The 16585-nt window shown below is 36.6% G+C and overlaps 1 protein-coding gene across 18 annotated transcripts in view; it reads right to left on the bottom strand.

The window, feature by feature from the left end:
* The window catches only part of AFDN (afadin, adherens junction formation factor), a 213266-nt gene that overhangs the window by 14586 nt on the left and 182095 nt on the right, over window positions 1–16585 (bottom strand). For 8 of the 18 annotated variants that reach the window (XM_073337925.1, XM_073337928.1, XM_073337931.1 and 5 more), the window contains 8 exons: window positions 16381–16454; window positions 15655–15773; window positions 14250–14444; window positions 13860–13951; window positions 13199–13387; window positions 9666–10697; window positions 7926–7961; window positions 2140–2274 (listed from right to left, as the gene is read on the bottom strand). In XM_073337925.1, the coding sequence (XP_073194026.1) occupies window positions 2140–2274; window positions 7926–7961; window positions 9666–10697; window positions 13199–13387; window positions 13860–13951; window positions 14250–14444; window positions 15655–15773; window positions 16381–16454 (1872 nt within the window). The remainder of the gene's footprint in view (window positions 1–2139; window positions 2275–7925; window positions 7962–9665; window positions 10698–13198; window positions 13388–13859; window positions 13952–14249; window positions 14445–15654; window positions 15774–16380; window positions 16455–16585) is intronic. The other 10 variants (XM_073337929.1, XM_073337934.1, XM_073337940.1 and 7 more) reach the window with 4 other exon arrangements.

The following is a 16585-nucleotide window of genomic DNA, read 5'->3' as shown; positions in this document are numbered from 1 at the left end:
CAAGCCTAAGTTATAGATATTACAAAAATAACTTCATGCAAGGACAAGTTGCGACTTGTGCAATTTAATTTTTAAAAAAAATGCTTTAATAAATCTCTTGAAGTGTCTTCGACAAATTCATGAAGAAAATGCTACACCCATGATGTTTCTATAGGGCCATAATAAAAATAATCTGCACTGAACTCTTGGGTGAACTTGACAAATAGATATGCATAATAAAGATACAGTACGTATTATTTGAACTCTACCATCTCAGAAGCTACCATGTGACTACCATATGTGAACAAAGTTTCCTATATTTTTCCAGTTAAAGGGGTTTTTATTGTTCTGTGAAATAAAAACAAAATTTTCATCAACACCTGTCAGAACTCCATTGTGAGCTAATAGATACTGATCTATTTTGGACTTTCACTATAAACTGTGACGGTCAAATTCTCTCATTTCTTGATTCACTAACTACTGAATATTTGTATTTTGCAATCACACAGGTAAAACATGATTTCTTGTTAAATTAAGAAATTTATAGTGTATAGTATAGCTTCTTGAAAAAACTTCTTGTAATTTGTGGCAGGGTGCCTAGAGTTTTGGATACGCATTTTTATAATCAAAATCAGTAAATAAATATATACCCTTCTTAAACAGCCCGAGAATCTTCTTAACTAAAGAAGTCAGAGCCGGTTACCCTTCTATTGGTTACGTATTTAATACTATTTTCCCTTTTGAAGGCTCTAGGGTATTTAGGTGGCACTAAATTTGTAACTATGTCTGTGACTTATATGTAACTGTCTCTGGGATAGATCAGATTTGCCAGTCATAAAAGCCTTTCAGCTGTAGGTGACCCAAATATCATTAGGATGTACCACATCACCAAAGTTAGAGATGGAGGATATCTATTTATTACTGATCAATCTTATCCACCCTCCACCTCTAACTTTCCTATGATACAACCTCCAGTACTTTGCTGAGTCCAGTTGTGTGTGTGTGATCCTAGTGGTGGGGTTACCACCACTTCCCCGCAAAACTATTCTGTTTTAGATTTTCTTTTGCTCATTTTCAGTGGTGTAGGAATAATGGTCTGACAAACAGGTCTTCAACCTTTTACATATTTTCCCTACTTGATCTTCCAAGCAGGAGCTCCGCCTATCACTAGAACATCCTTCTCCATTCTGAAGTCACAGTTTCACTAAAATCCAAGTTTTCATTCTGAAGAAACCAGATTGTCACTGCTCAAGTGAAATCTTACAGCGGGTGGGATGGTTCTACATTTACCACACAGAGTCAAATAAAAAGATTGAGATCTTAAGAAATTTATCATAAAAATTTTAGAACATCATGTATGAGTTTTTAAGGGACACAAAAGTCTGGAATTTTGGAGTGTACCTAACTGCATAGTGATCCAATTTCCTGCTAGATCATATTCAGGTCTAATAGCTTCCTGCATAAAAGAACCAACTCTGAGTAATTTTTTCCCCAGATTCAAACTAATGTAACAAAAACACGGTGGAGCATTCTCTCCACTTCTCCATCTCTGAATTCCATACAATATATTTTTCTTTTTGTATAAAAAATAGGTCTTTCTAAAACCTACTACATCAAACTTAGCAATTTTTTGTTTCTGCTTTTAAGAACACTGAATGTTAGTGAATTACAATAAAGTACCCAAAGACAATATGAAGCTCTTCTATTGAGTCACCATAGTCTCAGGTGCTAAAACCCTGTGTTAAGTTCCAGGATGATTACTGCTGGGGCAGGCTGGCAGGTCAGTCAGCTCCAACGCAGACAAAAGCAGCGTGGGAATGTCTCTTTCAGGCAGAAGAAAATAGAAAGCCAAGGTAGAGAATGCTCTGAAGGTAAACTCTAGCAGTGACAACTAAGCTCAGGGAGGACACTTAGCCTGAGATTTCTGTTGTGTTATTGTTTGTGAGTTACCAATAAATGCAAAAGCCATGAATGACATGAGTCTGGACATTTACCTAGGGTCTGTCTCTTCTATTTTGGATGGTAGAGGGTCTGAGCCCATGAATATTACCATCATGTTAATATATTCACCTCCCCCCTACAGCAAAACCAAATTGTTAATAGTCAGGCTAAGTAGGTGAAGCCCACAAAGAATTCTTGCTGCACTCAGAGGACCATAACCTTTTCTTCAGCCTCCCTCTTGGTCCGCTCCTCCTCCTGGCGCCGGCGCTCTTCTTCTTGCCTGGCTCTATCTTCGGCTTCTCGCTTACGCATCTCTTCTAACTGTTGCTGCCGTCTACGCTCTTCATCCTGTAACTAACAAAGACTTGTCTTTAATTGTTTATGAAATCACCTCCCCCTGGATAAGTCAGAGAGCACATACCCGGAGCATTCATTTTAAAAAGTGACCAGTTTAATGCAAAACACTACACTACAGCAGACCAGTAAAGTTTTCCCTGTCCAACTATAATTTATTACATTATATTTTCCCTGAAAGTCCCTAAAAACCATACAGAACTTCTAATAATTGTTGCACATAAAGGATGAGAAATGTATAGGAGGAAATGTACTGCTTTCTTTTCACTGCTGAATTTTACAACAGCTGTACACAACCAGAGAGACTTTTGGGGACACAGACTGTTCAGTTCCACCTACATTTTGCCATTATGGGAAATTCTACATATAGTTAACTAAAGTGAATCAGCAGAACTCTATTAAACTACCTCTATTAAAAAACTACCTTGCTAGTATGATTGTACATATGCGTACTGGACCCCTACAGAGGTACAGTTTGACTTACAGTCCAGACCACTTTAGTAACAAGAGTTTCACAGGTGAACTGAAATTAGACATTTGGAATCAACATTCCACAGCTCCAACAGCTACCAGCGTGTTTATTTTAGATTGGGATTAAAGCATTGAAAAAGCATGACGTTTTAGTCAAGGAGTCAATCCATTTAAAGTAAGAGGCTCATGTGGCAAGTCTACAAATACCCTCAAAAGATAATAAAAGTCTCCCAGTGTTTCTGCAACAGATGCACACTAGGAAAACAGACAACAAAGCAAAGTCTTTGGCTACTTGAATCTAACATTGCTAATACATAAACCTCAGATAAATGTAGATACAATTGTCTATCAGACATTATAACAACAATACACTGATCAGACAAATTAGGACCACTACAAATATATTTTTGCATGGTTCACTGAAGCGGTTCAGGAACTGCTGCCTATGGTGGAGAGAGTAGTCATTGGAATAACAATGTATCTCTAAAGTACAGAATTTATCTGCCATCTAAGTTGAGTCATGGTTCTTATTGCTATGAGCTTATATTTTTACATTAAACTTTTCACAGTAAGATTTATTAAACTGATTTTACTTCTGTGTTTCCTAAAGTTGTCATAATGTTTACATGTGGTTTTCTGCTAAATATATTCAGTCTACTCTTGTTCACAGTCAAGCAGTTCATGTACATACATGGTATGTCTACGCTCCAATTAGACACCCGTGGCTGGCCTGTGCCAGCTAACTCAGGCTCATGGGCTGTTTAAGTGCAGCGTAGATGCTGGGAATCCAGCTCCAGCCCAAGCTCTAGGACTCTCCCACCTTTCAGGGTCCTAGAGCCTGCGCAGCAGCCCGAGTGTCTGTCTACCCCGACAGAATACAGCAACAGTGGAAAGAGACCATGATATTTCTGCAGCGAATCTTCATGTAAGAGATCTAAATTCTCTCCCTATTTCCCGTCAATTTGAGCATGTAACTCCCATTAACACCAACAGAAGGGAGGGTATGCATTTGAAGACAAAAGACCCTTTAAACTTTCATTTTGATATCCAGTGTGTCAAATATTGAGTGAAGGCTTCCTAATGTTGCAATGGAATTTTTTAAACTGAATCTAAATGAGTCTATTGTTCCATTAAATGATTGCCATCAGATTTATAAATACACAATTTCTTGTTAAAATATTTAACCTAAAAATTGAAATACCTAGGCAAAATTCTTTAAAAACAGACCTTTTTAAAAATATTCAGTTTCTTTTTTATCTGACTGCCAGTTCAGGAAGGATTAGTTTCTTTGCTAACGCCCTGAACACTGGATTTACTTACATGTATCTGGTGGTGTCTGATTGTAGGTTACATCCTCTGTAGAGCACTCTCATCTCATATACCCTTACATGTATAACTAAGTCAGCTGATTATCAAGCATGCATTTCAAAGCTGAGAATTCCTCTGATTAGATAATCAAAGTTACAAACATCAGAGTGTGCTAATCTTTCAAGACCAGTTCATGGTCGTCAAAGTGATCGATTTATTTATTTTTTTAAATAAAAATGATTTAGTATTCATATTGGCATGTATCCGGTGAATATTTTTCAGAGGATGTTACCTTTGAACTCCAGTTACAGGAAAGTAAGTTGCTTTTATAGTTTTTGACACTACACAAAGGTAGAGGGAAGGCTCAAATACACGGGAAAGCAACTAAACAAGTTTTACAAAATATCTGTTATACAAGAATGGATCTGTTAATAAAAAAACTTATCACAATTAAAAAGCCTATTGGAATAAAGATCTCTTCTTCCCTTCCCCCTTTTACAACAATTCACCAATTTAGCATAAGAATTAATCTTATGGTACCAAATAATGATATGGAAGGGCACGAGATAAGAAAAATTCAGAAAAAAATCTCAAGAAAAATACTTTTCCACTCAAAGAAAAAATTGGCAAAAATAAGTCTTAATGAGAGAATAAAGGAGAACTTTTTGACTTTGTCCCAAACACTTAAAGAGAAATATTATTTGTATTTCTAGAGCACCAAAATAGGAAGAAAAAACCCCATGTGCCAATTTTGGAGCTGATGTCAATGTGTTGACCACAGTAATTTTGGAAGGACAGCTGTATCAGGTAGGAATGTGCTAGCCAGATCAGAGGCTATTCTAGACCTAAATCCTAGGAAACAGGCCAAGAGTGATAAATAAGGCTGAAGTGGGAGAGGATCGAGTGATCACTACAAGAGGACACCTCATTTCTGTATGACCTAGATAACTAGCTTCTATTTAGCAGTAGTCACACACCAAGAAAGGACTGTTGAGATGGCAAGGCACTACATACTGCTTGAAGCAATTAGCTTTTGTGACTGTGTGCACTGGTATACTATACTAACCCTACAAGTGGTGAGTAAAGCACATTTGATTCCTCAATTTTCAGAACAGTGAGAGGAAAATTTACCCACAAGTCCCATTTACATTAACAGGATTCTTGCAATTAAGATTCCCATGCACTAGTTTGAATATTTAGAGTCGTCTTGTCTAATACTATTTTTTTTAATTTAAAGTTTACACATCTGTCTGGTCTGACACTCAGTTAAAGGGTCACCTGTCAGTATAACTTCTCAAGACGTGCGGTACAGCTCAAGACCCACAGTACTGCTTATGTGAAGAGAGACATGTTACATGTAATGTGAAAACAAGTTCATTTGCTCCATATTCAGTACCTTCCCTTAAATATTTTTTGTTTAAATAGTAAAAAATAGAAAAGAGGAGCAGTATACACAGACATCCAAGAATAACTAATAGATCACTAGGTACAGAAGCATGAACTGTCCCTTCTCCTCTATCCTAGGTAGGTTGGTTTACCATATAAAATGTCAAGAGTTCATCAGGTCCCATAATCCTTGGTTTCCTGTGTGGCCAACCTGGACTTCCAACACAGTCTAGCTCAGGACAACAGCCAAACAGCTTCTTCCAAGTTGTTCCCTCTAACAGCAGACTATATCGTGACTCCGCTAATTCTTCTCACATGGTACTGCTGTGACATGCTAAGTGTGTAGTAGCCCAGACTGCACAAGTACCAATTATGCTCTCCAGTTCTCTCAGGGCAGCATGATGTGCCTCTGCCCAAAACTTAATGCACAGCTTCAATAAACTAAATACCTAATCTTAATTAGATAGCCTATTTCCCTCACATGACAGCCCAAGGGGGTAAAAAAGGAAATCAGTGCTAGAGTATTAGGAGCTGTTGAGCTTAATTCATGGGAATGGCTTCTGTGCACTGGACTTCAAACTGTACAAAATAAAGATGGGGTTTGTTAGGAACTTTTAAAAATAAAGTTATAAAATATTTTAAATTTATCTTTATATGGAGGCTTAATACAGGGGTGGGTCAGTTAGAATCAATAATGGCCCCACAGAATTTAAAAGGAAAAACATCACGAAACTGACATTTTATGCTTTGAAGATTTCATTAACCACTTTAGGGCCTTTTTGAACATATAGGTTACACTGTTCATTCTACAGGTCTAAATATACAATGAATGTCCTTCAACTTCATTTTCCCGTAGAAAGCAGACAATCTTGGGTACATAAAATGATGTGACAGAGATGCAACAAAAATGTAAGGAGTATTATCACTAAAGTTCAATATTGCCCTCCCCAACCATTCAAAAAAATCAGACAAGATTTAAAAAAAACTCATGAGATTGGCTTAGAAATTATGAAATTTTTAAAATAATACATTTGGGGCTCTTTTTATTTGTCTTCTGCTTTTTTGCCTTTAGGATTCACATTTTCAAACTTTTCTCCAGAACACTGTAAAAATGAAAGCTGAGATTCTCAACACAATGACAGCAGGAATTGGAACTTTAAGAAAAACACCAAATATTCCAAGACGTGATAAAAACCTTGAGAGATGGCAACACCAAAAGCTGGAATATCCATGGCTTTTCTGAATGTACTTGTCTCATTCAGAAAACAACTGAGAAAGCTCACCTGTCTTGTTGCTGCCAGAGGACTTTGAGATTGGTTATAACAATAGTAATCTGGCGCAGAGATACTACAGTAGTAAGTGTTTTAAATACATGTTATAAATTAGCTGAAGCATATATTTTATAAATTTGTCTTATAAAGCAGTATTTGCATTTCAATAGCAAAATTGGGCAACATTTCGAACAGTCACTTTTTCATTTTTTGAATGGTACAAATAATTTGTATCTATGGGACCTGTACCAAGCATTGGTTCAGATACATGAATTGCGTTCAGATTATACAGTAAATAACGTTAAAGGTGAGAGTTTCTTTTCTAGAGGGCTACAGGAAACATTTCAATTATCTGCTCATTCTCAATGCTGGCAATAGGTACCCCTTTATGTACTGGTTTAGCAATTACTGCCCTAAAACAATCACTTAAACAAGAGATTTTCCATCTCAATTTTAAATGTAAATGAATGGTATCAATCCAAATGAAATGGCAGTTTAGGAAAAGAAAGTAAGAGATAAGTTTTCTGATTATGTTTGTGACTTAGTTGGACATACTAGTTCAGGAGCTGTTGCCCTGAGTTAGTGCTTCATTCTATTACAGAAAAATATAAGAAAGTAAGAGAACATATTGTTTACTGCCAATCAGTGGAGAAGCTAAACTGATACACAAAGCCATCATGGGGGAGGATAGGGAACATGACTTTTTAAAGTAATAGGCCATGTACATTTTTGATGTCACTGGATTTAAAAATCTTGTGTATTTAAGCTGCTAAAACAAGTTCATATAAACGTCTGAAGAATGGCAGGACAAGTTTTCTTTGGCTTAGGACTTAAAATGAAACAAGTGAAACTGAGAAAATCTCACCCCACAATTTGTTGCTTCCAACTGCTTCGTAAGATGTTATAAATATATAGTTACATAGAAATATCAAATACAGAGATTCATATTAGATCACAGCTGCAAACAATTCAAAGCCACAGGCAGAACACAACATTTAAAGAAGAGAAGTAGGAGGAGAGGAGTAAGAAGAAAAGATTTAGAAACATTCAAAATGCATGCTTACAGTTAACTTACTGTATCACATCTTGATTCAGAACACCCCAGAAATGGCAAAGACAACATCCATTGCATTTTGGATCATTATTTATAAAGAAAACGAAACAAAAATATCGAGACGGGGAAGAGGTATTGAAGAGAAAGTAACAAGAACATACCAAATCTAGAACAGAGATTGCTGGCACAGCAGTCTGCTGCAGATAATAAGAAAAGGGGAAAAAAAAAGATGCACAGTGAAAATAAAGGTAAGTTTAGATTTGCACTATGCCAAAAGCATTTCCCTTTGATTTGATACTTCAGCTGTTTTAGAAAGGTATTAAAAAAAAGGAACTGAAGAATTTTGGACACTAGATTGCTGAACGGTCTGAACAGTGAAAACCCCAGTGTCCTAATGTGATAACATTTCAGATTAGCTATTCAGACACTCAAAAAAACAAAGCTAATGATGATCCTAGAGATACTATTCTTATTTGCATCTCTGGCATTATAGATAATGACATACAACAGAAGTGCAGACATTATCTTTAAAAAAGAGCAAGCAAGCTAATTTTAGTCCCTGAAGGAAACTTTTTACATGGTATAATTCAGGGTAGTACTGTGTAAAGCCACTAATGTTCTAAAATGTTGGAAAACCTCACTGACAGCTAATATTTAAAATTCATCCTTTTGGAGAAGAATGATATAATGTTATGCAATACAGTTGGTTACTCAACCCATTAATGATATGGTTTTTTAAGTCAAGCAATAATAAAAATGTTAACAAAGACTTTTTTGTGCAAATGGCAGTTTTATATGGAATTTAATGCCCATAGGTAACTGTTTATGTGTTACAATCACAAAGTTAGCAACACTGGCCAAGGATATATTTAGCCTTTCCTTTCATCAGTTTGTAAGTGTGGGGTATCTATTGCTTCAAAACAGTAATAAAGTTAGCCACAGGGTAAAAGGAAAGAAGCAGACTATGGCAAAGGCACAAAGATTAAGTTTAGGAATTAGTGCCAGTGGAGCTAATACAAAGCCAAAAGCTGCCAGAAAGAATCCGGAAGAAAAATACTTCTCTTAATCTGACAGTTATTCTACAATGTCAAACAAATGTGCACAAATGTTTCTTAGTGCTTGGCATTTGCTTACTATGGAACTGATTAGATCAACTCTTAGAAGGACAAGTAGCAGTAAAGATGCTCAACAAACTAAGGAACTAGCTTATAAATCCTTCAAAACAAAACTGTCAACTTGCAAATTCAGTATTCCTGGGGCTATGATTTATAAGAAAAAAAATAGTTTCTATATGGAAACAGTTTCTCAGTGAAGACAGAAAGGGCAGAATAACTTTAACAGACGGCATACAGTTGTATTACCTTCTTGCATGTAACAGCTGTAAATATCAATGGCTTTCACCAGTAAAGAAGCCAAATAAGAGCTATCAGAGAGTTAGAATAAAATAAAGATGCTAAAGAAACACCACCCTTTTTTGTCCCCTCCCCAAAGACCTTCGTTTTTATCCTCTATAAATAAAACTTCCAGTGCATACACCTGGCATCAACTTGTGTACGTTACTTTGAGGGAATTACAGTCAATGACTACCCTTCCCCTGTCTACATAGGGGATGCCATTTCTCTGAAGGAAAAGTTTTACAGCCAGGGAAAAAGATTTTGCTCTTATCTTTGCAGTCAGTTGCTTTGTACTTTTATAATACACCACTTAACTGGCCAAACTAAGGTAGTTTACAACATTTTTCTTTAGCATTTTCTATATAATGAAAGACAGGGACATTAAGACAGTCCAGTCCTCCTTTATCCTGTGACAATTTCACATTTTGTTTAACCAGTCTATTAAAGAACACAAGTTTAAATAAATGTTTACTATACTTGTGCCTAGAAAGGATTACCCCCTTTTACCCTGGCTCTTTTTTCAGCCTCCAGCCGTTGCATAATTAGTATGGTATCCACATCATCATCTTCTTCCTCCTCATCATCCTCATCCTTTTGCTTTGACTCTTGGAGTCGTTTCTGGAACTGCCACTCGAGCATAAGTTTGCGCAGGCGGTCGTTCTCTTCTGCTGTACGATCGGGCTTGTTTTGAAGTTCCTGAATCTCTTTACTCAGCATGTCCACAATGTGCATCTGCTGTTGCTTCTCTAGCTTCTCCTTAGCATCCCGTTTCCAGGGATCAGGAGACAAGCTATCACTGGAGGACAGTTCTTCTTTGCTGATGGTGATGTACTGCAGATCTCTTCGTTCAATGGTTCGGGGTTGCTGTTGGGGCTGTAGCTCTCGAATGACAGTGTCCTGGGACCTCTGCAATGTTGAAGGCTTTTCTGGTTTCACCTGCTGCACAGAAACAGGAGGAACCATAGGCTGAGCAGGAATTAGTGGCTGAGTACGCATCTGGCCCAATTTTCTTTCCTGCTCACGACGCTTCCTCTCTCGCTCTTCCTCCAGACGCGCTTTTTCCTTTTCATACCACCGCTGATGCTCCTCTCTCTTTTTACGTTCCGCAGCAGCTACCTGTGAAGATACTTGCATTCCTAGCTGGTTTGGAGGGGGAGGTGGAGGCAGAGGCAAAGGCAAATCCATTTGCAGTCCATCGAAATCAGCTGCATAGTGCACTGGTGGAGGAGGGGGAGGGGGAGGAAGGTCTGTTCTGATGGGCTGGGAAACTGCCACTGGTGTTGGCTGGTTGATGACTGGAGTTTTCCATCGGCCGGGTCCACTTTTGGTTAAACAAGAACCAGGGGAAATAGATTTGGAGGAGTGATTCAGATGCTCTTGGCTGGATGTGCTGGAATCCACAGATGAATTCATCCATGGATCACTGTCTGACTTTCGATCAATGTACTCTACATCCTTTCTTATAACCATTTCCAGACGATTCCTTTCTGGTTGAAAAATTTTATCATCTCGAAGTTCTTCCTGGGAATGAGCTGCACGCTAGAAGAAATAAAATGAAGTATGCGTATCAGTTAATCTGTATTTAATAAAATTTATATCCAATAAAAAAAACCTAATGGATGACAAAAAATGCATTTCTACAACACAAAAAGCCTTCTTATCAATACATTTACATCTTTTTGGTAAAGTAGAGAACTTTTCATAACTAGCAAGTTTCTCAAGATTTTAATGTCCGCAACACCACAAAATCACTGAGCCTTTTAAACCATGCAAGCCCAGGAAGACTTTGTAAGCTCTGAGGCAGAGCTGTCAAGCTGCACTGAGGGAATGATGAAAACAAAGCAGAGCTCATGCCAACAATCTCCCCCATCTCACTCAAGATCTCAGGGCTATCTTTAACAGCTCTTACCCATTTACAAACACACAGGCAGCCTGCAACAGTAACTCAAGTGCAATAAGTCTCCAGTTCAGTTTACTGCTGGGCAGACAAACATTTTTCTTTCATGAACACAGGCACACAGAGTGCTGAGAGAAGGGTGGGAATCATCCACTCACCCAACTGGGGGCATTCTCCCCTCTCTTGCCACTGTGGGAATTATTTGCGGTAGAGGATGTGGGTGCTTAGATGCCCCACCTTACTCAACTACCACCCAGGGATATTAAGCATTTATTCATTTACACACTTACAGCATTTTAAAAGATATCAAGCACTAACTACTATTACTGCATAGAAAGTGGGAATGCAATTGGATATTCAGACATGATTAGGCTGATGAAATCTATTGAAAGATTTTATTTTTTTCTTGAAGCAAATATTCATATTTTTGAGGATTAGAAAATTTTCAGTATTGACAAAGAACGTACAGACTTTCCACAAGTGACAGTGGAGGAGACTAACAATGCAAACTTCTCCATGCTTCCCCACCAATGACCTTAACTATGAACTAGAAAGAATGTCTTGTTTGGGATGAAAGGGTGTATTTTTTATGCTCTATTAGTTCTGTAGCTCTGAACACACAGCTACTTGTGTCAGAAGCACTGGGAAGATGCACCTAGCCAAATAGTTTGCTAATGACTTATGCATTTAGATGATAAAACAGGCTTTAAGTCAGCCATTAGTTACTACAACTTTCATGACCATGGCTCCAAATATAATTTAGATGAAACTGCTCTTTAAAAGTGAATAACTAGTTAATTTGACAACAAAAAATAACCAGAAACGATCATCCAGTGAAATGATTTTACAATAATGAAATGATTCTGAAACTGAGAAAAATGACGCTTTTTAAAACAAAAATAAAACCCCATTAAAAACGCTTGTGGATTTCATTAAAAAGTAATCGATGCTGTGAGATTTTTAAAGCTGATTTTATTTTAACAATGAAATTGAAAAGCGTTGATTGATATATGTGTTGTGAAAACCTAACATATACTTTTCAAGTACTTGTGAAAAACAAACTCCCAGCCATTTGCTTTAGTAAAATGCATTTTTCCTGGCGGAATCAAGGTTTCATGCTGCAACTCAGGGTCTATACCTATCAGCAGCTCTCTCAATGTGGGGTATTTAAGTGCTGATGTTTAGCTAAAATATTTTTATAGCAATTAGCTATAATATGATGTGTTAATTTCCATCTTAAACCCTCACGAAAGTTAAATGAACACTGGGTTTGTGTTCTAAATTCTTAACAGATGTGAAAACTGGAAGTGTATTATAGGCACCAACTGCATATCAGCACAATCATACTAAGGTTTTACCTATAATCTTTTCTCAAGCGATTATTGCATAGACTTCAGTGGCACTATTGGCATGAGTGAGGATTACTCTTACAAGTAAGGTTTCCAGAGTCAGTTTCCTACTCTTCTTGTAGGATTGCTACCTCAAGAATCAAGAAAGAAGAGCTTTTCAAAAACTACATGAGGTTTTAGCACCCAATTCTAAACCTTTTCTGTGCTTATGATGAATGCTGAGGGACTCTGTATGGTGGTTTTACAGAGGCAGATGGTGGGTGAGCACTACTAGAGTGGGAGATGGGAGATTCTGGTTCAATTCCCTGGTCCACCGCAGATTTCCTCTGAGGCTCTGGGCAAGTCTATCCGTGCCTCAGTTTTCCCATCAACATAATAGAGAATTATAGTTATCTCCATCTCATAGGAGTATTGTGACTATACATTAAATATTTTGAGAATGTCAGACTCTGTGGTAAATGGTTTCCATAATAGTACAACTGATACACTGTTTTTATAACCAGAGGGACAATTTATAAGTGACGGAAGTAAATACATTTCACTATAGATCTTGGGTTAGTTTTCACCTACAGATATTTCTGAAAAAAATATTTTTTAAAAAAAAAGCCCCAACAACAAAACTACACGCAGGCACTGGGGTCTGTCTGTTTAAAACTTCTTGTGGAACTGGGACCTTAGTTTGCTTTTAAAAAAAAATTAAATGTTTTGAAAGAGAAAACCTAATATTTTGTATTACTTTGTCTTCAGCAATCAGAAGGGAAAAGTTTTTAAATACTTGACAGATTATTTCTAACCTGCATTGCAGCACTAATTGAGTCATTACTCTCTGCCTGGATCTGTGGTTTGTCTTCATAACTTGGCCACTGATTCTGAGCAGGACCCATTCGATCCTGGGATTTTGAAGCTGGGAATGTGAAATATTCTCTGGTATAGGTTTGTGTTGGTATAGGATAAGCTTCAGGTCTTGGTGGCAGTGTCTGCTCCTGTAAAAGATAGAGAGGACAGGTTAAAACTGATCTATCATACAGATTTCTGCAGATTTGATTTTATTTTAACTTCTCATTTCTTTTTTAACAAGTATATTTTTAGGCATTGTTCTTAATCCCAGAATCATATTTATTTGGTTGAAGCTAAGATTTTCTAAGATCAAAACTAAACTAGTAATTATGACTCAGGGTTTGACTGCTCTGGAACTATATACACAATGCTTATTGCATAAATTTACTTATAATAATAAAAAACGTGAATAGCAATGCAATAACCACAATTTTGTGACAATTTATGTTGCTGACTGAACATCAAATAAGGCAACAGTGAAAAAGAATGAATACAAATCATTGAACAGTGGCATTCTATTAAAAACCGTCAATAAAAACCTCAGCTTAACCCAAGCACACTACTTCTACTGAAATGTAAGTGACGTTAATAGCCAATCCTTTTCTTGCCACTTCTGACCTCCGTACAAAGATTTCCAGTAGAAACTGAAGTTATCTTGGTGGTAGTTCCAGCAGCATAAGCATTTTTTCCTCCAGGGCTTGGTGGCTGATCTATTAGAGAGTTGAAGTAAGCATTGTTAAACAACAGTAACGGGAATTTGTCATATGTAATAGAACAAACCAATTAAACTTCATAATGTGGGAATAATAAAGCATTAATTAAATTAGTTGTAATTGCTCTTCAATGAATGACTTTCCCCAAATTTTGCTGCAGTTATTACTGTGTCAGTATTTCAAATATAGTCTATATTTTAATCAAGTCATCTTCCTATTTTTAGATTTCAAAGACTAGTAATAATTTGCATGAAAAAAATATTCTTAAAAAGAACAGAAGTGAAGTTTAGCTTACTTGCTACATTGGGACTGGAGCGATGATCAGCTCGATTCTTCATTAGTCTGTCATCCCCTGACAGCTTCTTTGGTTCATTATACTCTGTCCAAGGCAGCTGAGGGCTCTCAGGTGATCCATTTTGAGCAGAATTATTATACAGCTCAAAACCTTCACTCTTTGGTCGGGGTTTACCTGAGCCACGGCGGTCTGAAACTGCAACAGATTAAGACCTTTAAATGTTTGTTCTTATCCACTTGAACTGTTTCCTATTTTATTCTTGTTTAAAAAACATTACTTTCATTTTAGCTATAAAAGTTTTCTAGTATAACATGCTGGATTTTAAATGTTAGAATTCTTCAGATACACAATCCCATTCTGTTATACTGACAGTTCAAGATTCCTTTGATTTACAGGCTTCAAAAAGGTTTTTGAAACAAAGACACCACAATATTTGGCAAAGCCAGATGCACTTTTACTGAAAGAAGTCTCTTAATCTGAAAGGCTTATCGTGTCTAGGGTCGTGATGTACACTGCGGTAATGAGGGTTTATTCTTTTAACTCTTTCCTTCCTATATTGCAGCATTCTTTAATAATCTTTAGAAAGCTCTCATATTATAACTTAATCAAAATTCATATAAAGTTGCCACATGGTCATTAAAATACCACCTCTGAAAGAAATTTTTGATTTATACTGGGGGGAAAAGCAATTTGGAAAAAATACCAAAGAACACTAGCTTTCAAAGGATCAGATATAGAAAATTAACAACTGTCATTTCAACACGATTCTCAGTGAAAATCAATGACCATACATGGCCCAATGGTTTCTGTTTTGTTTTAAAATTATTTTACTGGTAATCACAAGTATCACAGCATCTTTGCAATCAGTGTTCTTTTGGAGACGGAGAAAGAGTGAATTGAATTCTTGGTCCCTTTGTGAATTTTGTGTATTCCATTTATTTAGACTGTAAATTCCTCTTGCACTTAAATAAATTATATAGTATTTCTACTTAAGTGTTGATAAAACATTTACTGATGATTAGAACTGTGTATGTAATATAACTTTAAACAATGGTTACAGCTGAGCTTACTCCTAGGTAAGAGAAGTTACATTGCCATTCCATGGATTTTACATCTGTTAAAACATAAAATTTTGGGTATAAAATGCTAAACCACTGCTATCAACAGGGACATATGTATATATGTTTTCTCCACCTTTTCACGTAACTCCCAGAAGCACATGCAAAAATCTTTATGAGATGAAATATGCAACTCATGTAAATTACAGGAGTAAAATGCTACATCTTCTAACTGTTCATATTTCATTATGGATTGTTCAGGGATTATTTCTCCCTTTCACCAATGTTGGGGAAAAGGGCCTAAATTTGCAGCACCGTCTTATGAAAATGTTAATCATTTATTTTACCTCTTTGCATCATTGGGGAAGGCTGATTAAGCAGTGTTGCCAGACCATGGTAAATTGCTCCTTGTTTTGCTACTTCTAGGGTCACTACAGAACCTGTTCTCGTCATGAGCTCTGCTGCCCTGTGACAGAAGTCAAACAGAAGAGAACTAAGCATAATATTATTTAATTGGTGTTCTCTATACAATTCTTTTTATGTCACTGTTGCTAAACCAAGCATTCAACAATATTTTCTGTTTCACCACAGCACTTGTTTTCTTTTCAGCTTCACACTTAAGTCACTTATCCTCTTTGGACAATCAGAAAATAGCATCTAGAGGATTTATGAATATAAAATGGGGAATGTATGCAGGCAATTGTTATTCCTAATTTCCACAGTTCAATGACAAATGTCAAAATGTTCAAGACAAAAGCTAGGATCAGTTTGCTTAAAAGATTTTATACTATGAATGAGAGCATACACTTTAAGAATTTAATATAATGATGTTTCTATATGGATACCTGTATCACAACTATAGTAATATTTGTTCTGAACATACTAAAATAATGGAGTGATAAGTTTTTGTTCCTGAGGCTATATGGAACCAATATAAACCAAGACAGAAATATCCTTAAGTCCAATATTTGTTTCACAAAACTAACCAAGCCCTTTGTTCACTGCACTCTCTCTCTATTTTTACAAAGAGTATTCGCTTCCTCAACTCACATCATCTGAAAGCAATACTGTACCTTTCTTGGGACAGACCCACTAAACTTCGACCATCCACGCTGAGCAACTGATCGCCTGCAGCTAGCCGACCATCCTAATTACGCATTCAAGAAAGGAAAACACTTTATATATATATAATCCTTACATGGGCTTAATCAAAATAAATGTAAATATATTTTATTAGTCCAGTTAAGAGAATTACAAATGTTTTTATTGATGCAATCT

The sequence above is a fragment of the Lepidochelys kempii genome, chromosome 3 (genome assembly GCF_965140265.1).
Source record: "Lepidochelys kempii isolate rLepKem1 chromosome 3, rLepKem1.hap2, whole genome shotgun sequence".
Taxonomy (NCBI): domain Eukaryota; kingdom Metazoa; phylum Chordata; order Testudines; family Cheloniidae; genus Lepidochelys; species Lepidochelys kempii.
Note: the sequence above shows the minus strand (reverse complement) of the source record. Positions and strands in the feature narration are given on the sequence as shown.